General features: G+C 39.7%; 3 protein-coding genes across 7 annotated transcripts in view; 2 read left to right on the plus strand and 1 right to left on the minus strand.

The window, feature by feature from the left end:
• The window catches only part of RBM41 (RNA binding motif protein 41), a 70,113-nt gene that overhangs the window by 17,644 nt on the left and 29,580 nt on the right, over positions 1 to 22,889 (plus strand). The window lies entirely within an intron of this gene.
• LOC122434810 (SH2 domain-containing adapter protein B-like) lies at positions 1,408 to 6,422 on the plus strand. The gene is given in 3 exon segments (XM_043458527.1): positions 1,408 to 4,118; positions 4,120 to 5,245; positions 5,248 to 6,422. Coding segments are annotated over 3 exon segments (1,863 nt in total). The 5' UTR covers positions 1,408 to 3,758; the 3' UTR covers positions 5,625 to 6,422.
• On the minus strand, positions 17,583 to 17,861 carry LOC122434812 (small nuclear ribonucleoprotein E-like). The gene has a single exon (XM_043458534.1). The coding sequence runs from the start codon at positions 17,859 to 17,861 to the stop codon at positions 17,583 to 17,585; it is 279 nt and encodes a 92-aa protein (XP_043314469.1).

Consider the following 22,889-nt stretch of genomic DNA (forward strand, 5'->3'; position numbering starts at 1 on the left):
TGGGCTGGAAGAAGCACAAGCTGGAATCAAGATTGCTGGGAGAAATATCAATAACCTCAGATATGCAGATAACACCACCCTTATGGCAGAGAGTGAAGGGGAACTGAAAAGCCTCTTGATGAAAGTGAAAGAGGAGAGTAAAAAAGCTGGCTTAAAGCTTAACATTCAGAAAACTAAGATCATGGCATCTGGTCCCATCACCTCATGGGAAATAGATGGGGAGACAGTGGAAACAGTGGCTGACTTTATTTTTTTGGGCTCCAAAATCACTGCAGATGGTGACTGAAGCCATGAAATTAAAAGACGCTTACTGCTTGGAAGGAAAATTATGACCAACCTAGATAGCATATTAAAAAGCAGAGACATTACTTTGTGAACAGAGGTCCATCTGGTCAAGGCTATGGTTTTTCCAGTGGTCATGTATGGATGTGAGAGTTGGACTGTGGAGAAAGCTGAGTGCCGAAAAATTGATGCTTTTGAACTATGGTGTTGGAGAAGACTCTTGAGAGTCCCTTGGATTGCAAAGAGATCCAACCAGTCCATCCTAGAGATTAGTCCTGGGTGTTCATTGGATGGACTGTTGCTGAAGCTGAAACTCCAATACTTTGGCCGCCTCATGCAAAGAGTTGACTCATTGGAAAAGACCGTGATGCTGGGAGGGATTGGGGGCAGGAGGAGAAGGGGACAACAGAGGATGAGATGGCTGGATGGCATCACCGACTTGATGGGCATGAGTTTGAGTAAACTCCAGGAGTTGGTGATGGACAGGGAGGCCTGGCGTGCTGCAATTCATGGGGTCGCAAAGAGTCGGACACGACTGAGCGACTGAACTCACTGACTGACTGACAGACCTGGGGAAAAAGGATGAGGAAAAGGCAAGTTAAAATGCCATAAAACTTATCATTCTTACTGATATTCAGCTATTTTTCTTCAATAGATGTTTCCCAGATTACTACAAGCCTTTGATTAATTTTCAGAGTTCTGAAAACAAGTTGATTTTGACAGTTTCTGTCAGTGTTCTCTTTTAAGAGATTCTTAACTCTGCCATTTTCACTGACACCACCTTTTTTAACAGCATTTTCTGAAGCTTAAGCGTTTGTGATTTTGATGAAATCTAATTTTTTTTAATGACTTCTGCTTTTGATCTTGTAACTAAGATTTCTTTCTAACCCAGGGTCATAAAGATTTTCTTCATATGTGTTCTTCTAGAAGATATATAGTTTTAGCTCATACATTTAGGTCTGTGAGCCATTTTTAATTAATTTCTGAATTACACATAGGGTGTAAGGTTGTGTGTTTGTGTGTGTGTGTGTGTGTGTACATGCTCAGTTGTGTCCTACTCTTTGCGACCCCATGGACTGTAGCCCGCCAGGCTCCTCTGTGCATGGGATTTCTCAGACAAGAATACTAGAGTGGGTTGCCGTTTCTTTCTCCAGGGGATCTTCCCAACCCAGGGACCGAACCCACGTCTCCTGCATTGCAGGCAGATTCTTTACCACTGAGTCACCTGGGAAGCCTGGTGTAAGGTTAGGGTTACATTAATCTCTTTGCATATGTATGTCCAATAGTCCTGCCACTTTTCATTGAAAAGATAATCCTTTCCAAATTAAACTGTCTTGGTACTTTTTAAAGAAAATCAATTAACCATAAATTTATGGGTTTTTAAACTTTTTGTCCTTATTCCTCTACTTTCTTTACCCTGTTTACTTTTCAGCAGTTTGATTATGATTGTGCTGTGTCTGGGCATGAGTTCTTTGTTATTTCAAATTCTAAATTTCTTACCTATTCCAAATTTTGCTTTGTAGTTTTCACTGTTGTCATGTACTCTATGTAGTCTCTCTAGTTTTGTAGCTATATTCAGTGGGAGAGGCAAGGTGAAGTACGCTTACTTAATCTTACCTGGAGAGAGAATTCCTAATGGCTAATAATTTTGAGGGCTTATTTGTGCTAGTCCTTATGCTTAGCATTTTGCACATTAACTCATTTAAACCTTACAGTAGCCCTATAAGATAGTATCTATATTACAGATAATGAAATAGAACTTCTGAAAGAATGAATTTCTCAAGGTCAGTTATTAAATAACCAGGCTAGAACTTAAATCTAGGTCTGTTTTTAATATGAAAGTCTGTGCTCTTGATCATGGCATTTGTATACATGATTTTAAAAGATTTTTTGTTTTTTTTTTTAAGTGTGATTTTACTGTATCTTGAGATAACACTGTGTGTATTTATGTTTAAGTAATACATATCCCATTTTCTAACCTTAAATCAGTGGGAAAACAACATATAGTCTCCCTAGAAATATACTTCTTCTGAAATCTTAAACTCCATACTGCTCCATAACCTTTCTCTTATCCTTCTGGCTCTCACAACTCTCTTAACAATCATTTTACCATTCTTTCAACCCAGTTAAAATCTCCAGCTCCTTAATCTTTTTTTCTTCTCCCAATCTGTCATCCCCTTCCTGTTGCCTCTTCCTTCCACATCTCGCTTAGACTCCATCATCCATTATTTACCCAAGTTATTGCCACTGAGTCATTTTCCTTGCTTCTTTTTTTTTTGTGCATCATACCCACCCAGCAAATCCTCAACCCTGAATCAATCCAACTGATTACTTTCTTTATTGCTGCATGATGGATTTTGAGCACTACTAAAGAAAAATAGTATAACTGTGTTGATTAGTGCCTCTACAAATTCGTCATCTCTGGTATCATCTAGAGCCTTCTTTCTTGTTTGGAAATGTCTCCTAGTCTCTGGTCAGCTCTCTGTTTCATTCCTTAAAAATGCTATTTTAGATCTTCATTACTATTTCCTATCCTACTGCTATTTCATTATTTTTAGCAGGTAGTCTTCTTTCCTATTTCAAAGGAAACAATACCATCAGTAAGAACCTTCATCTACTTTCTGCCTGACTCTGCTAATTTCTGTATCCTAGCCATCATTTTCTTCCATTTCAAATCAGTGCTGGGGACATCCTTCCTGCCAAAGGTTAATATTTATTCCTTTGTGCTAGATCCTCTCCCTCTTATCTCCCCAGGGACCTCAGTCAGCTATTCACAATATTACTTCTTTCCTTTCAAGAATTTCACATGATTTGTACCATTTGCCAGTGTCCATGGTGTACATACTCCTACTGTGAACTATCTTTTAAAAAGTGATAAAAAAAATGCCCTTCAGTTGTTTTGCTACTTGAGCAAATAATATGTTTAGATTCCCTCCCTTCACTGTATACCATAACAAGTAGCAATTGGTTTAATCAATGAAATATAAAAATTGAAGCCCAAAAAAGATAGGGTTAAAGTACATATGTTAATATTTTTAATATCCAAATGGGAAAATATTTTTTCAGTATTTAATGAAAAATTTTAAACCCACAGAAAGGTTGAAAGAATTTTATCACAAACACCCAGTGATGGCTGGCTAGATTATATCATTAATATTTTACTGATTTATCACATGTCTATCCCTCTATCCATCTATTAAACCATCTTTTTTTTTTAAACCATCTTACTTTATTGATTTATTTAAATGGATCACCAGTGTAAACACATGTACCCCTAAATATGTCAATATATATATTGTTAGCTAAAAATATATTTTCTTTTGATGTAAAATTTCCATGCAATGAAATGCACAAAACTTAAGTATTCATTTGCTGACTTTTGACTTGTATATACATCTTTGTAGTGATGTGTTGGCAAATATTTAGCAGCCAGCTCTCCAGAAAAAAAGATTCTTATCTGTATCATTTGCCAGTTCATGATATACATATTCCTACAATGGCCAGTTTCAAGGTACCGATGTGTTATCACACAATTATTGGACCGACCGTGTTCAACATACCTCCATCTGTGTGACCTAACACATAAAAGGTTACCATCGGAACACCCCTCGCCGGGGCCGGGGCCTGGGTGCCGAGGGACCTGGGCGGCATCACTGCCCCCCAAATGGCCGCGGCGGCGGACCCGGCTCCCACGCTGCGGCCCTAGGCGGCCTCTTGCCATGGCCAAGTGGCTGAACAAGTACTTCAGCTTGGGCAACAGCAAGACCAAGAGTCCCCCGCAACCACCGCGGCCCGACTACCACGAGCAGCGGCGCCAAGGCGAGCGGCCCTCGCAGCCCCCCCCAGGCCATGCCGCAGGCCCCCGCGGCTGCCTCCGCGTCCTTCGGTACAGCCGCCGCCTCCTGCTTCTCGGCCTCGTCGGGATCGCTGCCCAACGACAGCGGCAGCACGAGCGACCTCATCCGCGCCTACCACGCACAGAAGGAGCGCGACTTTGAGGACCCCTACAACGGGCCCAGCTCGTCGCTGCGCAAATTGCGGGCCATGTGCTGCCTGGACTACTGCGGCGGCGGGGAGCCGGGTGGGAGCCAGCGCGCCTTTTCCGCCTTATCCGTGTCGGGCGCCGCGGGCTGCTGCTGTGCCTCCTCCGGCGAGGGCACCGCCGCGTCCTCGTCCTCGTCCTCTGGCTCCCCGCATCTCTACCGCAGCAGCAGCAGCGAGCGGCGGCCTGCCACCCCGGCCGAAGTGCGCTACATCTCCCCGAAGCATCGCCTCATTAAGGTGGAGAGTGCCGCAGGCTGTGCCGGGGACCCCCCAGGGGCCACCTGCTCCGGCGGCCGTACCTGGAGCCCGATGGCCTGCGGCGGCAAGAAACTACTCAACAAGTGTGGCGCCTCGGCCACGGAGGAGAGCGGTGCCGGCAAGAAGGACAAGGTGACCATCGCTGATGACTACTCGGATCCCTTTGATGCCAAGAATGATCTCAAAAGCAAAGCAGGAAAGGGAGAGAGCGCAGGCTACATGGAGCCCTATGAGGCCCAGAGGATCCTGACTGAGTTCCAGAAGCAGGAAAGCGTCCGGTCGAAGCACAAAGGCATCCAGTTGTACGACACCCCTTATGAACCCAAGGGCCAAAGCGTGGACTCGGACCCAGAGAGCACGGTCAGCCCCCAGCTCCGGGAGAGCAAGCTGCCCCAGGATGACGACAGGCCCGCCGACGAGTACGATCAGCCATGGGAGTGGAACCGGGTCACTATCCCAGCTCTGGCAGCCCAGTTTAATGGCAGTGAGAGGCGGCAGTCATCCCCCTCGCCTTCCCGGGACTGGCAGCACCAGCTTCGAGCTCCCAGAGGTGGCTTCAAGCCCATCAAACATGGGGGCCCTGAGTTCTGTGGGATCCTGGGAGAGAGAGTGGATCCTGCTGTGCCACTGGAGAAGCAAATACGGTATCACGGAGCCATCAGCAGGGCGACGCTGAGAACCTGCTGCGCCTCTGTAAGGAGTGCAGCTACCTTGTCCGGAACAGCCAGGCCAGCAGACACGACTACTCCCTCTCCCTGAAGAGCAACCAGGGCTTCATGCACATGAAACTGGCCAAAACCAAAGAGAAATACGTCCTGGGTCAGAACAGCCCCCCGTTCGACAGTGTCCCAGAGGTCATCCACTACTACACCACCAGGAAGCTGCCCATCAAAGGCGCAGAGCACCTGTCCCTCCTCTACCCCGTGGCAGTGCGGACCCTGTGGGCCCCGCCCCGCCCCGCCGGGGCCCGGACGGGAAGGAGCCGGCGGCCCCGCCGCCGCTGCCAGCGTGTCCAGTTCATGTCGTTTGTATGGTACTAGCACACCACTGCATGTCTTAGAATGCTGTCGCCCCTCGCGGGGGGCTGGAGAAGGCCTGGATAGAGACTGATGGACAGCCAGTGCGCCGCCCCAGCCCCCACCCCCACCCCCCTCCTTGAGTTTCTGTGAATTAAAATATTTGCAAATCCAAAAAAAAAAAAGATTACCATCACTCCCAGAAAGTTTCATCATACTTCTTCTCAGTAACTCTTACCCCACTCTCCCAGAGGCATTTTGATTTTTTTCCATTATAGGTTAGTTTTGCCTCTTACAGAACTTCAGATAACTGTAACCATACACTTATATTCTTTGTGTAAGATTCTTTTAACTTAACACAATGTTATAATGTATAATGTTTTTGAGATTCATTGATACTGTGTGTATCAATAATTTTGCCTTCTCACTATAAAACAAAATTTCTTGGAAGAGTTTTCTAAAATCACTGTTACTTTTCTAATGCTGCCGTAACAAATATAGTGGCTTAGAACAACAGAGATTTATCCTCTCATGGTGGCTAGAAGTCTGAAATCAAGGTGTTGACAAGGCTAGGCTCTTTCCTAAGGTTCTAGAAGAGGATCCTTCATCTCTTCTAGCTTCTGGTGATTGCCAGCATTCCTTGGTGTTGCAAAAGCATCATTGTAGTCTCTGCCTCTGTTATAATGTGACAGTCTCCTTGTGTGTCTGTGTTTCTGTGTCTGCACATGCTTAGTGCTCAGTCACATCTGACTCTTTGTGACTCCATGGACTGTAGCCTGTCAGACTCCTCTGTCCATGGCATTTCCCAAGCAAAGAATACTGGAGTGGGTTGCAATTTACTCCTCCAGGGGATCTTCCCAACCCAGGGATCAAACCCGAGTCTCCTGCTTGGCAGATGAATTCTTTACCTCTGTGAACCACCTGGGAAGCCATGTCTTCACACAGCATTCTTATTAAGGACACTTGTCTTTGGATTTAGGTTCCATCCTAATCCAGTATGACCTTATGTTAACTAAATACATCCATCAACCCCCTATTTCTGAATAAAGTCACATATTGAGGAGCTGAATGGACATGAATTTTGAGGGTTCACTATTCAATCCAGTATAATCAGCCCTCTGGCCTCCTCCATGAATTCATATTTGTCTTACATGCAAATACATTCACCTCATAACAACATCCCCTAAAGTCTTAACCCATTTCAGCATCAAATCTAAGTCCTAAATATTAACTCAAAAAGTCAGAAATCGCGTTATCTAATTCATCTAAATCAGGTGATGGTGGACTCTGAGTATGTTCCATGGCAAAGTTCCCTTCTGTCCAGAGACCTATGAAACTAGGCAATGGTGAGACAAGCATAGGATAAGCATTCCCATTCTGAAAGGGCAGAAAGGAAAGAATGAAGGGGTTACTGTTCTAAAGCAAGTTAGCAGCCCAGCAGGGCAAATTCCATTAGATTTCAAGGCCTAAGAGTAGTGTTTTGGGTTCAGTGCTCTGTCCTGTGGTCACCAGGGGTAGCCTTGCTCTCTGGGTACTCTGGGACAGCTCCATCATCTTAGCCTACCAGGGCAGCTGCAGCCCCACCCTCTCTGGGTTTTGTGGCTTCATTTTACCTCCCTTCATTTTAGCTTGTCTCTGTCACTTTTACATCAGGCTGGCACTGTTTCTGCTGGTATAAAATCCTTATAAACCTTCTTGGTTTCTTATGTATGTCAAGAGAGCCACACCATTAGATATGAGGATTCTTGACAGATCCTTTCTGGATAATCCCTTGTCTGTTCCTGGCTTCTGATGATAAGGTTGACTAGATCCATGAGTCACATACATAATCTCTTCAGTGAAACTTTGTCTAAAGTTTGTCTAGCCACATACCATTGTCCCTTTTTCTAGGGCTATCTAGATTGGCTCAGAATTCTCCACATCAAGTTCTGAATTTCTTTTTAAACAGATACTTACTCAATTTAACTCACTCCTCTCTCATTTTATAAGTATCAGTGAGAAACCAGGCTACATCTTTCGCACTTTGCTTGGAAATCTCTTCAGCTAAATATAGAAGAGATACCCCACGTCCAAGGTGAGAGAAACCCAAGTAAGACGGTAGGCTTTGAGAGAGGGCATCAGAGGGCAGACAGACTGAAACCACGATCACAGACAACTAGCCAATCTGATCACATGGACCACAGCCTTGTCTAACTCAATGAAACTAAGCCATGTCGAGTGGGGCCACCCAAGACAGAGGGGGCATGGTGGGGAGGTCTGACAGAATGTGGTCCACTGGAGAAGGGAATGGCAAACCACTTCAGTATTCTTGCCTTGAGAACCCCATGAACAGTATGAGAAGGCAGAAAAATAGGACACTGAAAGAGGAACTCCCCAGGTTGGTAGGTGCCCAATGTGCTACTGGAGATCAGTGGAGAAATAACTCCAGAAAGAATGAAGGGATGGATCCAAAGCAAAACAACACCCAGTTGTGGATGGGACTGGTGATAGAAGCAAGGTTTGATGCTGTCAAGAGCAATATTGCATAGGAACCTGGAATGTTAGGTCCATGAATCAAGGCAAATTGGAAGTGGTCAAAAGGAGATGGCAAGAGTGAACGTCGACATTCTAGGAATGAGCAAACTAAGATGGCCTGAAATGGGTGAATTTAACTCAGATGACCATTATATCTACTACTGTGGGCAGGAATCCCTTAGAAGAAATGGAGTGGCCATCATAGTCAACAAAAGAGTCGGAAGTGCAGTACTTGGATGCAGTCTCAAAAACTACAGAATGATCTCTGTTCATTTCCAAGGCAAACCATTCAATATCATGTAATCCAAGTCTGTGCCCCGACCAGCAATGCTGAAGAAGCTGAAGTTGAATGGTTCTATGAAGACTTACAAGACCTTCTAGAACTAACACCCAAAAAAGATGTCTTTTTCATTATAGGGGACTGGAATGCAAAAGTAGGAAGTCAAGAAACACCTGGAGTAACAGGCAAATTTGGCCTTGGAGTACAGAATGAAGCAGGGCAAAGGTTAATAGAGTTTTGCCAAGAGAATGCACTGGTCATAGCAAACACCCTCTTCCAACAACACAAGAGAAGACTCTACACATGGACATCACCAGATGGTCAATACCGAAATCAGATTGATTATATTCTTTGCAGCCAAAGATGGAGAAGCTCTATATAGTCAGCAAAAACAAGACCAGGAGCTGACTGTGGCTCAGATCATGAACTCCTTATTGCCAAATTCAGACTTAAACTGAAGAAAGTGGGGAAAACCACTAGACCATTCAGGTATGACCTAAATCAAATCCCTTATGACTATACAGTGGAAGTGAGAAATAGATTTGGGACTAGATCTGATAGACAGAGTGCCTGATGGACTATGGACGGAGGTTCATGACATTGTACAGGAGACAGGAATCAAGACCATCCCCAAGAAAAAGGAATGCAGAAAAGCAAAATGCCTGTCTGAGGAGTCCTTACAAATAGCTGTGAAAAGAAGAGAAGCAAAAAGCCAAGGGGAAAAGGAAAGATATACCCATTTGAATGCAGTGTTCCAAAGAATAACAAGGAGAGATAAGAAAGCCTTCCTCAGTGATCAATGCAAGGAAATAGAGGAAAACAATAGAATGGGAAAGACTAGAGATCTCTTCAAGAAAATAAAAGATACCAAGGGAACATTTCGTGCAAATATAGGCTCAATAAAGGACAGAAATGTTATGGACCTAACAGAAGCAGAATATATTAAGAAGAGGTGGCAAGAATACACAGAAGAACTATACTAAAAAAATCTTCACAATCCACATAATCACGATGGTGTGATCACTCACCTAGAGCCAGACATCCTGGAATGTGAAGTCAAGTGGGCCTTAGAAAGCATTACTACGAACAAAACTAGTGGAGGTGATGGAATTCCAATTGAGCTATTTCAAATCCTGAAAGATGATGCTGTGAACGTGCTGCATGCAATATGCCAGCAAATTTGGGAAACTCAGCAGTGGCCACAGGACTGGAAAAGGTCAGTTTTCATTCCAATCCCAAAGAAAGGCAATGCCAAAGAATGCTCAAACTACCACACAGTTGCACTCATCACACATGCTACTAATGTAATGCTCAAAATTCTCCAAGCCAGGCAATATGTAAACCATGAACTTCCAGATGTTCAAGCTGGTTTTAGAAAAGGCAGAGGAAGCAGAGATCAAATTGCCAACATCTGCTGGATCATCGAAGAAGCAAGAGAGTTCCAGAAAAACATCTATTTCTGCTTTATTGACTATGCCAAAACCTTTGACTCTGTGGATCACAATAAACTGGAAAATTCTGAAAGAGATGGGAATACCAGACCACCTGACCTACCTCTTGAGAAACCTGTATGCAGGTCAGGAAGCAACAGTTAGAACTGGACATGGAACAACAGACTGGTTCCAAATAGGAGAAGGAGTACATCAAGGCTGTATATTGTAACCCTGCTTATTTAACTTATATGCAGAGTACATCATGAGAAATGCTGTGCTGGAAGAAGCACAAGGTGGAATCAAGATTGCCGGGAGAAATATCAGTAACCTCAGATATGCAGATGACAGCACCCTTATGGAAGAAAGTGGAGAAGAACTAAAGAGCCTCTTAGTGAAAGAGGAGAGTGAAAAAGTTGGCTTTAAGCTCAATATTCAGAAAACAGATCATGGCATCTGGTTCCATCGCTTCATGGCAAATAGATAGGGAAACACTGGCTGACTTTATTTTTTGGGGCTCCAAAATCACTGCAGATGGTGATTGCAGCCATGAAATTAAAGGACGCTTACTCCTTGGAAGGAAAGTTATGACCAACCTAGGCAGCATATTAAAAAGCAGAGACATTTCTTTGTCCACAAAGGTCCGTCTAGTCAAGGCTATGGTTTTTTCCAGTAGTCATGAATGGATGTGAGAGTTGGTCAATAAAGAAAGCTGAGCGTCGAAGAATTGATGCTTTTGAACTGTGGTGTTGGAGAATACTCTTGAGAGTCCCTTGGACTGCAAGGCGATCCAACCAGTCCATCCTAAAGGAGATCAGTCCTGGGTGTTCATTGGAAGGACTGATGTTGAATCTGAAACTCCAACACTTTGGCCACCTGATGGGAAGAACTGACTCATGTGAAAAGACCCTGATGCTGGGAAAGATTGAGGGCAGGAGGAGGAGGGGTCAACAGAAGATGAGATGGTTGGATGGCATCACTGACTCAATGGACATGGGTTTGGGTGGACTCCAGGAGTTGGTGATGGACAGGGAGGCCTGGCGTGCTGCAGTTCATGGGGTTGCAAAGAGTCGGACACGACTGAGCGACTGAACTGAACTGAACTGAAACATGCAATTTCACATTTATGTTAATCTTTCTACCCAGCAGGAGAACTCAATTCAGCCCAGTTTCTGCCACTTGATAACAAAGATCACCTTTCTTTCAGTGTTCAATAGCATGCTCATCATTTCCTTCTAAGGCTTCACCAGCAGTACTTTTAATGTTCATATCTCTACCAAAATTTTTTCATGATGATATAGGTGTTCTCTAAGATGATAGAAGTTGATAGAAGTTTTCTTTACTGTCCTCTTTACTTCCTTCTGAGCACTCACCAGAACTGTTATTAGCATTCATATTTCTACCAATGGTCCCTTCAAGGTAACCGATCTTTTACTATCAAGCACCTTTAAAATTCTTCCAACATCTACCCATTACCCAATTCCAAAATCACTTCTACAGTTTTAGGTGTTAGTTTCCCAGGACTGCTTTAACAAAATACCACAAACTGGATGGCTTAAAACAACAGAAATTTATTCTTTCACAGTTCTGGAGGCTAGTTCAAATCAAAGTTGGCAAGGTTGGTTTCTTCTGGAGGCTGTGAGAATGAATCTGCTCAACACTTCTCTCCTAGCTTCTAGTGGTTGCTGACAATCCTTGGCTTCTAGATATTTCACTAGTCTCTGCTCCTATCATCATATGATATTCTCCTTGTGTGTCTGTGTCTTCACATGGTCTTCTTAAAAGACATAAGTCATTGAATTTAGGGCCCACTCTAATCCACTATGACCTCATCTTACCTAATTATATATGCAAATACCCTATTTCCAAATAAGATTACATTCTGAGGTTCTGGACATGTGGATGTTTCCATTTGTGGTGGTGTAAGTATCCGTGCTGCTACTGTGATCATTCTTGTACATGTATCCTGGGACACATGTGCAGGAGTTTCTGGGGGTCTAACAGTGGAGTTAAGGCATGAAGAGTTTACACATCTTCAGCTTTAATAGATGTTAACTCTTTTATGAAGGAATTGTCCCAAGTTAAAATTCCACCGATCATGTGTGAAGGTTCAGGTTACTCCATATCTTTGTCCATGCTAGGTATTGTCAGACTCTAATCTAATAGGTATTTGCTTGTATTTTATTGTATTCTTTTTCCCCTTTCTGAACACTTAGCATTCATTTATATTACCTTTTATTTTCTTAATCTTTAATAAAGTGTTATTTCCATGCTTTCTATTTTTAAAATTTTAAATGTGGAAAAAGATCGAAAGAATAGTACATCTATACCCCTCACCTACATTTAACAGCTGTTGGCATTTTGCCACATTTGCTTTATGTCTGTGGTTTGTTTATTGCTTAACTGTTTGAAAATAGGAGACATTAAGTTTTACTCCTAAATACTTCATTGTGTATCTCCTAAGAACACATCCTCCTGTACTATCACAGTATTATGGTCACTCTTAAGATATTTAACACTGTTAAAATAATATTATCTAAAAGGTTATAATTAGATTTCTCAATTTTAAATCCAGGATGCAATCAGGGATCACATATTGCATTTAGTTTGGTTAAGGACAGTTTCCCTGACTGTGTGTGTATGTGTATGTGCGTGCAAGTGACTTTCTGTCTGTGTGTCTGGTTTTCAGGACTCTAGGTCTATGTTGTTTGTTTCAATGTGATTTTAATTTTATTTTCTTGATATCTAATGAGGTCAGAAACCTTCTCAGACATTTATTGACCATTCAGATGGCCTCCTTTGTGAAATGGCTCTTTAGTTCTTTTGCCCATTTAGGAAATGTAGAAATGTCTTTTTCCTGCATGAATATGTTTCCATCTGTTTGTATCTGTGTCCAGATACAGTCTCTTTTCTTTTTTAAAAACGTTTTAAAATTTTATTTTGGAGTATAGCTGATTAACTATGTTGTGATAGTTTCAGGTGGACAGCAAAGAGACTCAGCCATACAAATACATGGATCCATTCTCCCCCAAATTCCCATCCCATCCGGACTGCCACATAACATTGAGCAGAGTTCCCTGTGCTATACCTTGTTAGTTATTCATTTTAAATATAGCTATGTGTATAACTAGTGAGGATCTACTGTGCAGCACAGGGAACTCTGCTCAATGTTATATGGCCAACTGGATAGGAAGGGAGTTTAGGGGAGAATGGTACATGCGGTATGACTGAGTCTCTTTGCTGTCCACCTGTAACTTTCACAACATAGTTAATTGGCTATACTCCAATACAAAATAAAAAGTTTAAAAATAAGTAAGTAAAGTGATGTGTACATGTTGATCCCAAACTCACTAAATATTCAGATGCAGTCTTGTTTCAGAGGTCACTAAGCATGTATCACAACAATAGTTCAACCCCAAAGCCCTAGGATACATATAGCAGATCTCAGTGATTACTACTTACTTCCAGTACTGCTATAGAGAAGAGGATGCTAGAAAAGTGTTGTGATTATATGTCATGAATAGTCCATCTCCAAATTTCATCTCTAATCTTATATGCACTTCTTATAAATTTGTACAAGTTCTTTATCATTTTGGATACTTACTCTTTGTCAACTTATATGTGTTGAAATTATCTATTCCCATTCTTTGGCTTTTCATTTCACTGCCTTTATGGTATCTTTTGATGAATCAAAAGTTCTTCATTTTTATGTAATAAAATTTATTAATTTTTCATTTCTCCTTAGTGCTTTTGTGTTTTGATTAATAAATCCTTCCCTACATAAACTCAGGAAGAGACTGTCCTTTATTCTAAAAGCTTTATGATATTTTCCTTTCACATTTAAGTCATTAAATTGATTGATTTATATGTATAATATGAAATAAGGATTCCAGTTTCTTTTTTTTTTCATATAGATAACCCTCTATCCCAACACCATATATTGAAAATATTGTCCCTGCACTGTTATAGTATTTCTAGCTCTGTCATATATCAGGTATTCATATATGCATGGGTGTTCTTCTGGGTTCCTTTGATCTTTTTAACTATTACAGAATCAGTATCATAAGTTTAGCTTTTTTATGTCTTGATACCTTGTACAGCAGAAGGACAATTTCTTCCACCTTGTTCTTCTTCAAAAGAGTTTTATCTACTTTTGGCACTTTGCTTTTCCATGGAAATGTTAGAATCAGCTCATCAAGTTACACACACACACACACGCATGCACGCACACACGCACACATTCACACACAAACATATACTCTCTCTGATATGATTTTGATTGAGTTTCCATCAAAGAAATCAGTTAAGGGCAATTGACATATTGATAATATGTATCTTCAAATCTTGGAATGTAAATATATTTTCATTCATATAATTGTTCTTTAATTTTTCAGCATATTTTCTTTATTCTGTTTCTTGTAACATTTTATGAAACTGATTCGTTTTTTCTTAATTTTTTAAAGCAGCTTTTGTTGTTGTTTAGTCATTAAATTGTGTTCTTAACTCTTTGGGACCCCATGGGCTGCAGCACGCCAGGCTTCCCTGTCCTTCACTATTTCCTGGAGTTTGCTCAAACTCATGTCCATTGATTCTATGATGTCATCCAATCATCTCATCCTCTGCCTCCCTCTTCTTTTGCCTTCAATCTTTCCCAGCATCAGAGTCTTTTCCAAAGAGTCTCCTCTGTTTATCAGGTGGCCAAAGTATTAGAGGTTCAGTTTTAGCATCGGTCCTTCCAATGAGTATTCAGGGTTGGTTTCCTTTAGGATTGACTGGTTTGACCTCTTTGCAGTCCAAGGGACCCTCAAGAGTCTTCTCCAGCACCACAGTTCGAAAGCATCAATTCTTCAGTGTTCAGTCTTCTTTATGGTCCAACTCTCACATTTCTACATGACTACTGGAAAAACCATAGCTTTGACTAGACAGACCTTTGTCAGCAAAGTGATGTCTCTGCTTTTTAATATGATGTCTAGGTTTGTCATAACTTTCCTTCCAAGGAAGCTTTTTTCAATTTATGACTTCAGTCACCATCCTCAGTGATTTTGGAACCCAGGAAAATAAAATCTGTCACTGTTTCCACTTTTTCCCTTTCTATTTGCCATGAAGTAATGAGAGCAGATGCCATGATCTTAGTTTTTTGAATATTGAGTTTTAAATCAACTTTTTCACTCTTCTCCTTCATTCTCATCAAGAGGCCCTTGCTGCTGCTGCTGCTAAGTCGCTTCAATCATGTCAGACTCTGTGCGACCCCATAGACAGCAGCCCACCAGGCTCCACCATCCCTGGGATTCTCCAGGCAAGAACGCTGGAGTGGGTTGCCATTTCCTTCTCCAATGCATGAAAGTGAAAAGTGAAAGTGAAGTGGCTCAGTGGTGTCCAACTCCTAGCGACCCCATGGACTGCAGCCTACCAGGCTCCTCCATCCATGGGAATTTCCAGGCAAGAGTACTGGAGTGGGTTGCCATTGCCTTCTCCTCAAGAGGCCCTTACTCCCCCCATAAAGAGGTATAAGGCAGGTAAGGTAGTATGGTATTCCCATCTCTTTAAGAGTTTTCCAGTTTGTTATGATGCACACAGTCAAAGGCTTTAGCAACAAAACAGAGGTAGATGTTCTTCTGGAATTTCCTTGTTTTCTCTATGATCCAGCAAGTGTTGGCAGTTTGATCTCTGGTTCCTCTGCCTTTTTGAAACCCAGCTTGTGCATCTGGAAGTTCTCAGTTCACGTACTACTGAAGCCTAGCTTGAAGGATTTAGAGCATAACCTTACTAGCATGCAAAATGAGCACAATTGTTTGGTAGTTTGAGCATTCTTTGGCACTGCCCTTCTGTGGGATTGGAATGAAAACTGACCTTTTCCAGTCCTGTGGCCATTGCTGAATTTTCCAAATTTGCTGACATATTGAGTGCATCACTTTAACAGCATCATCTTTTAGGATTTGAAATAGCTCAGCTGGAATTCCATCACCTCCACTAGCTTTGTTTGTAGTAATGCTTCCTAAGGCCCACTTGACTTCACACTCTAGGATGTCTGGCTCTAGGTGAGTGACCACACCATTGTAGTTATCCAGGTCATTAAGACATTTTTCATATAGTTCTTCTGTGTATTCAATTTACATATGATGAAATTCACCTATTGTGTTCAATTAGGTACTTTCTATTAAGTTTATTGAATTGTACGGTCGTTACTACATCCAGTTTTAGGACTTTTCCTTGACTTTGCAAAATTCCCTTGAACTGATTTGTAGTAAATAAATTCCCATGTGTACCCTACATTTTTGTCTCTATGAATATGTCATTTCTAAATATTTCATATAAATAGAATCTTATTTGATGTTTGAAATTTTGCTTCTTTCAGGTGGCATGATGTTTTTGAAGTTTGCTCATGTTGTAGCATGTATCAGTAATTCATTCCTTTTTATTGCTAAATAGTTTTCTATTGTATAGATATACCACTTTTTGTTTATCCCTTCACCACTTCATGATACTGAGTTGTTTCAACTTTGGGGCTATTATGAACAATGCTATAAACATTCATTTGCAAGTTTTTGTGTGGATATGTTTTCATTTCTCTTGAGTTAATATTTTCTGGGTCATACAGAAATACAATTTCTGGGTCAAACTCTATGTAAAAATGTTTGAGGAACTGCCAAACAGTTTTCCAGTGTAGAAGTATCATTTTACCTTCTCATCAGTGATATATGAGCATTCTTACGTCTCTACATCCTTGCCAACAATTGTTATTGCATACTTTTTATTCAGCTATTCTTGTGGGTGTATACTGGTATATAATTTTAGTTTTAATTTCTGTAATAAATAATCTTGATGCTATTTCATGTGTTTATGAGCCATTCTTATGTCTTTTTTGATGAAATGTCTATTCAAATCTTTTACCCAGGTTTTTTTTTTTTTTGCTTTTTTTATTATAAATTTATTTGTTTTTTAATTGAAGGATAATTGCTTTATAGAATTTTGTTGTTTTCTGTCAAACTTCAACATGAATCAGCCATAGGTATACATATATCCCCTCCCTTTTGAATCTCCCTCCCCACCCCACCCCTCTAGGCTGATACAGAGCCCCTGTTTGAGTTTCCTGAGCCATACAGCAAATTCCTGTTGGCTATCTATTTTACATATGGTAATGTAAGTTTCCATGTTACTCTTTCCATACATCTCACCCTCTCCTCCCCTCCCCATGTCCATAAGTCTATTCTCTATGTCTGTTTCTCCATTGCTGCCCTGTAAATAAATTCTTCTGTACCATTTTTCTAGATTCCATATATAGGTGTTAGAATACGATATTTATCTTTCTCTTTCTGACTTACTTCACTCTGTATAATAGGCTGAAGGTTCATCCACCTCATTAGAACTGACTCAAATGTGTTCCTTTTTGTGACTGAGTAATATTCCATCGTGTATATGTACCACAGCTTCTTTATCCATTCATCTGTTGATGGGCATCTAGGTTGCTTCCAATGTTCTAGCTATTGTAAATAGTGCTGCAGTGAACAATGGGATACATGTGTCTTTTTCAGTTTTGGTTTCCTCAGGGTATATGCCTAGGAGTGTGATTGCTAGGTCATATGGTTGTTGTTGTTGTTGTTGATAAAAACAGCCCCACAGCATTTATTGTCATCTGGTAATAACATACGGGTGAGCAGAACATAATATGAATACAAGTTTTAGAACTACATCTCTAACAAAAGACACCTAAAAAACCCAACGGTTTTGCCCAACAATTTCTCACTTCATCTATCACTTCTAGTTGGAGACACTTTGGAGCAGAGTAATGTTATCTCCTTTTAGCATGATCCGACCCAGTTGTTTTCTTGATGTTGTTTTAGAATGAATCTCTTCTGCATCATCTAATATGAGGTTCATATACTCATCAAAACCAATGATACAGCCCTCTATCCGCATATTCACTTGCTCATAAAGCCACACCTGAACCCATGATCTGTTTTGCAAGTATCTGAAGATGAGGTTGATGGGCTGCACCATCACCTTCTGCACCTTCTGGCCCTGGCTCCGGTACGCCATGCTGGACACTCACAGGCACCACACTGCTCCACACTCTCTCTCAGAAAGCTACTCCATATGGTTGTTTTATTCCTAGTTTCTTAAGGAATCTCCATACCATCTTCCATAATGGCTGTATCAATTTATATTCCCACCAACAGTGCAAGAGGGTTCCCTTTTTTCTCCGCACCCTACCCAGCATTTATTGTTTGTGGACTTTTTGATGATGGCCGTTCTGACTGGTGTAAGGTGATATCTCATTGTAGTTTCAATTTTCATTTCTCTAATAATGAGCAATGTTGAGCATCTTTTCATGTGTTAGCCATCTGTATGTCTTCTTTGGAGAAATGTCTGTTTAGGTCTTTTTCCTACTTTTTGAGTGGGTTGTTTGTTTTTCTGACATTGAATTGTGTGAGCTGCTTGTATATTTTGGAAATGAATCCTTTGTCAGTTGTTTCATTTGCTATTATTTTCTCCCATTCTGAGGGTTGTATTTTCACCTTGCTTATAGTTTCCTTTCCTATGCAAAAGCTTTTAAGTTTAATCAGGTCCCACTTGTTTGCTTTCGTTTTTATTTCCATTATTCTAGGAGGTGGGTCATAGAGGATCTTGCTTTGATTTGTGTCATCGAGTCTTCTGCCTAAGTTTTCCTCTAAGAATTTTATAGTTTCTGTAAATCTTTTACCCAGTTTTTGATTGGGTTGTTTGCTTTCTTAGTATTGAGTGGTGAAGGTTCTTTGTGTATTCTGAATGCAAGTCTTTTACAAGATACATGCTTTGCAAATACTCTCTTCCAGTCTATTTCTTTTTATTTTCTTAATAATGTATTTTGAAGAACAAATTTTTAAAATTTTAATGAAGTTCAATTTATTAATTTGTTCTTTTATGACTTGTGCTTTTGGTATCGTATCTAAGAATTCTTTGCTGAATTCAAGGTCAGAAAGAGATCCTCCTATGTTTTCTTCTAGAATATTTTAGTTTTAGCCTTTACAGTTACATTTATTATCTATTTTAAGTTCATTTTTCTGTGTTAAGATAAAGGATTGAAGTTCATATTTTGTGTTTGAATATCCAGTTGTCCCAGCATTATTTATTGTAAAGATTATTATTTCCCCATTGAATTGTCCTTGCATTTTTGCAGAAAAATGGTGATAGTGGTTTAATCACTAAGTCATGTCCAACTCTTGCAACCCCGTGGAATATAGCCACCAGGCTCCTCTGTTCATGGGATTTCCCAGACAAGAATACTGGAGTGGGTTGCTCTTTCCTTCTCCAGGGTATCTTCCTGACCCAGGGATTGAACCTGGGTCTCCTGCAATGCAAGCAGATTCTTTACTGACTGAGCCACCAGGGAAGATTTTTTGTAGAAAAATCAGTTGATCATAAATATAAGTGTTTATTTCTGGACACTCAGTTTGGTTCCCTTGATCTGTATGCCAATGTATATGCCTATCCTTACACTCTGAACCTCCTTACCTTTATAGTAAGTTTCAAAATCAGGTAGTATAATTCCTCCGATTTTGTTTCTCTTTCTCAAAATTGCTTTGGTTATTCTAGGTCCTTTATATTTCCATGTAAATTTAGAAGCAGCTTGTCAGTTTTTCTAAAAAAAAAAAAAAAGGCCTGCTGGAATTTTTATAAGGACTGTACTGAATCTGTAATTCAATTTTGGGGAAATTTCCATTTTAATAATATTGAATATTCTAATCCATGAATATGGAAGGTATCTTCCTTTATTTTGATTTTCTGTAATTTATTTCACCGATAGTGAAAGGAGACATCCTTGCCTTGTTCCCAGTCTTAGGGGGAAAACATTCAGTTTTTAACCATTAACTATGATCTTACCTCTAGATTTTTTGTGCATGCCTTTAGAAATATATTACTTTCTTATGGATGCTGTAATTAGTTACCATAAATTCAACAGCTTAAAGCAACACAGAATTTTTCTCTTATAGTTCTAGAGGTCAAAAGTCCTAAAATCAAGATGTTCACAGGGCTGTATTCCTTCTGGGATTCTCTAGGGGAGCCTTTTTCAGCTTCTGGAATCCGCCTGCATTTCTTGGTTCACGGCCCCTTCCTCACATTACTCTTACCTCTACTTCCATCCTACATCTCCCACTGTTTCTGACCCTTCTTCCTCCTTCTTGTAAGGACCCTTATAATTACATTGGGCCCACCTCCATAATCAGTGACAATCACATCTGCAGAGTCCCTTTTACCATGCGACATTTTCAAAGATCCCAGGGTGCAGGATGCAGACATCTTTGGTGCCTACCCCATGCAGATTGAAGAGGTTCCCTTCTATTCCTAGTTATTTGAGAGTTTTTTGAAAATCATGAATGGGTGTTAGATTCCGTTTACTGCTTTTTCTGCACCTACTGTAGTGAATATGTGGTTTAAAGTTTTAGTCTGTTAATATGACATTGTATTAACTGCTCTTATATGTTAAAACAATCTTTCATCCCTGGGATAAACCCACTTACAAGTGTATCATAATCATTTTTATATGTTCCTGGATTAGATTTGCTAATATTTTGTTGAGGATTTTTGTGTCTATTTTCATGAGAGATATTGGCCTGTGATTTTTCTTTGCTTGTGGTATCTTTTTAAACTTTGGTTTCAGTGTAATAATGACATAATAGATAAGTTGGAAAATATTACCTCCTCCTTTATTTTCTGAAAGTGTGCAGGATTGATATTATTTCTTAAATATTTGGTAGAATTCACCAGTGAAACCATCTGAATCTGGACTTTTCTTTGTGAGCAGTTTGTTGACCACTATTTCAAGCTCTCTTATTATAGGCTTTTCAGCTATTCTTTTTCTTCTTAAGACTGCTTTGGTAATTCATATCTTCCTAGGAATTTGTCCACTCATCTAAGCTTTCTCATTTGTTGGCCTAAAGTTATATATAATTTTCCCTTTTAATTGTTTCTATTGGTATAGTATCGGTAATGATCCCTCCCTTTTAATTCTTGACTTTAGTCATTTTTGTCTTCCTTCTTATTTTCTTGGTTTGTCGAGCTAAGAATTTGCCATTTTGTTAATCTTTTCAAAGAACTAGCTTTTGATTTCATTGATTTTTCTCCATATTTCCCCTGTTTTCTGTTGCACTGATTCTGTAATCTTTATTATTTTCTTACTTCTCCTTGCTTTGTGTTCAGTGTGCTCTTTTTCTAGTTTCCTAAATTGGAAGCTCAAGTTATAGCTTTGAAACCATTCCTCCTTTCTGATATAGGTGTTTAAAGCTCTGTGCATTGTTTTATCTCTATCCAGAAATGTTATGTTGTGTTTTCATTTTTATTTAGTTCAGAATATTTTTAAATTTCATTTGGAAGTTCTTTGACCTATGGGTTATTTAGAAATGTGTTTGTTTAATATCCAGATATTTATATTTTCCCAGATTTCTTCTAGTTGTAGATCCCTAATGTGATTCCATTGTGTTCAGAGAAATACTTTGTATAATTTCAGACTTTAAAAACTTTTTGAAACATACTCCTGCCATGGAGCCCTCACTCCAATATCAGGATGATAGATTACCTCACTTTCTATAAGTCTTCTTTCAAATGTTACCTTCTCAATGAGACCTACTCAGACCAACATTAAAATTGCCACCAACCCTACCACCACCCCCAACCCTTCCAATTATCCCTTATCCTGCTGTATTTTTTCTTTTTCACAGCACTCATAACCTTCTAGCATACCATATAATTCACTTAGTTCTTTGAAGATAGCGATCTTTGTATTATTTATCAATGTTTCCCAAGAACCTGGAATAGTACCTGGATCAGAATGGCCACTGAATAAATACTTTTGAGTATATACATTAGTGTATTCATCTACTTGATCATATGTAGCCAAAATTTGCTGACTTTTGTTGTAATATAGGATTTTATTATATAAACTTGCTACAGTTTTATAATTGATTCTTTTTAGATGGACATTTATATTTTTGCTAGTTTCAGGCTATTATAAATAGTACTGATCTAAATATTCTTATTGTTATACCCTGGTGCACTATGTTCAAATTCTTCTAGGGTATATATGTAGGAATGGGATTGATGGGTCATATTATGAGCATATTCAGTGTCAGTAGATAATGTTATAGTGATTTGCACATTCCTACCAGCAATGTATTTGCTTCACAACCTCACTGACATGTGGTATTGGTATTTATTTTTTATTTTTTGCCAATATGGTATTCCCTTCTTAATTAGTATTTCCATGAATTATGATATTGATCACTTTCCTTGTATTTATTAGCCAATGTATTTCCTCTTTTGCAAGGCACCTTTTTCTGTCTTTTGCCCATTTTCCTAGTGATTCTCTTCTTTATCAATTATTTGTACAACAAATATCTTTCCCCATTCTGTGAGTTTTTTCTTTAGGATCTTTTTAATGAACAGAAGCTTTTAATTTTAATGTATCTGAATTTGTCAATGTATTCCTTAATAGTTACTGCTTTTTAGGTCTTAAGAAATCCTTCCATAAATATTCTTATACCTTGCTGGTGGAAATGCAGAATTATACAATTCTTACAGAATGAAATTTAGAAAAACATAGAGAAAAATTTGTTATACATTTGCCCTATATCTCAGCAGTGCCAATTCTTGGAATCTATTTTAAAGATATACTGAGAAAATACAAAATCCTGTATGCACAGGCTGTTTGTCAGGGCATTATTCACAGTAGCGGTAAAGACTGGAAACAACACCAGGGTGCATCACGTAGGGGAGTAGTTGAATAAACTCTTGTACATCCACACAGTGAAGTACTGTGCAACTATAAGAAGGAAAGGGAAGAGCTCTATACATTAACATGGAATTATTGCCAGGATATATTGTTACGTGCAAGAACTTAAGTGTTAAGTAAGTTGTAGAACAGTGTTTATAGTAAGTTACCTTTTATATAGGAGAAGGGGATATACTGAATTTTATATATATACTGAATTTTATATACTGAATTTTAAATTCAGTATATATATATATATATATATATATATATATATATATATACATACACTGAATTTTATATACTGAATTTTAAATTCA

Source organism: Cervus canadensis, chromosome X (assembly GCF_019320065.1).
Source record: "Cervus canadensis isolate Bull #8, Minnesota chromosome X, ASM1932006v1, whole genome shotgun sequence".
NCBI lineage: Eukaryota > Metazoa > Chordata > Mammalia > Artiodactyla > Cervidae > Cervus > Cervus canadensis.

What these genes read in the sequence shown, in the direction of transcription:
- LOC122434812 (XM_043458534.1), bottom strand. Translation starts at nt 17,861, where the DNA reads ATGGCGTACCGGAGCCAGGGCCAGAAGGTGCAGAAGGTGATGGTGCAG.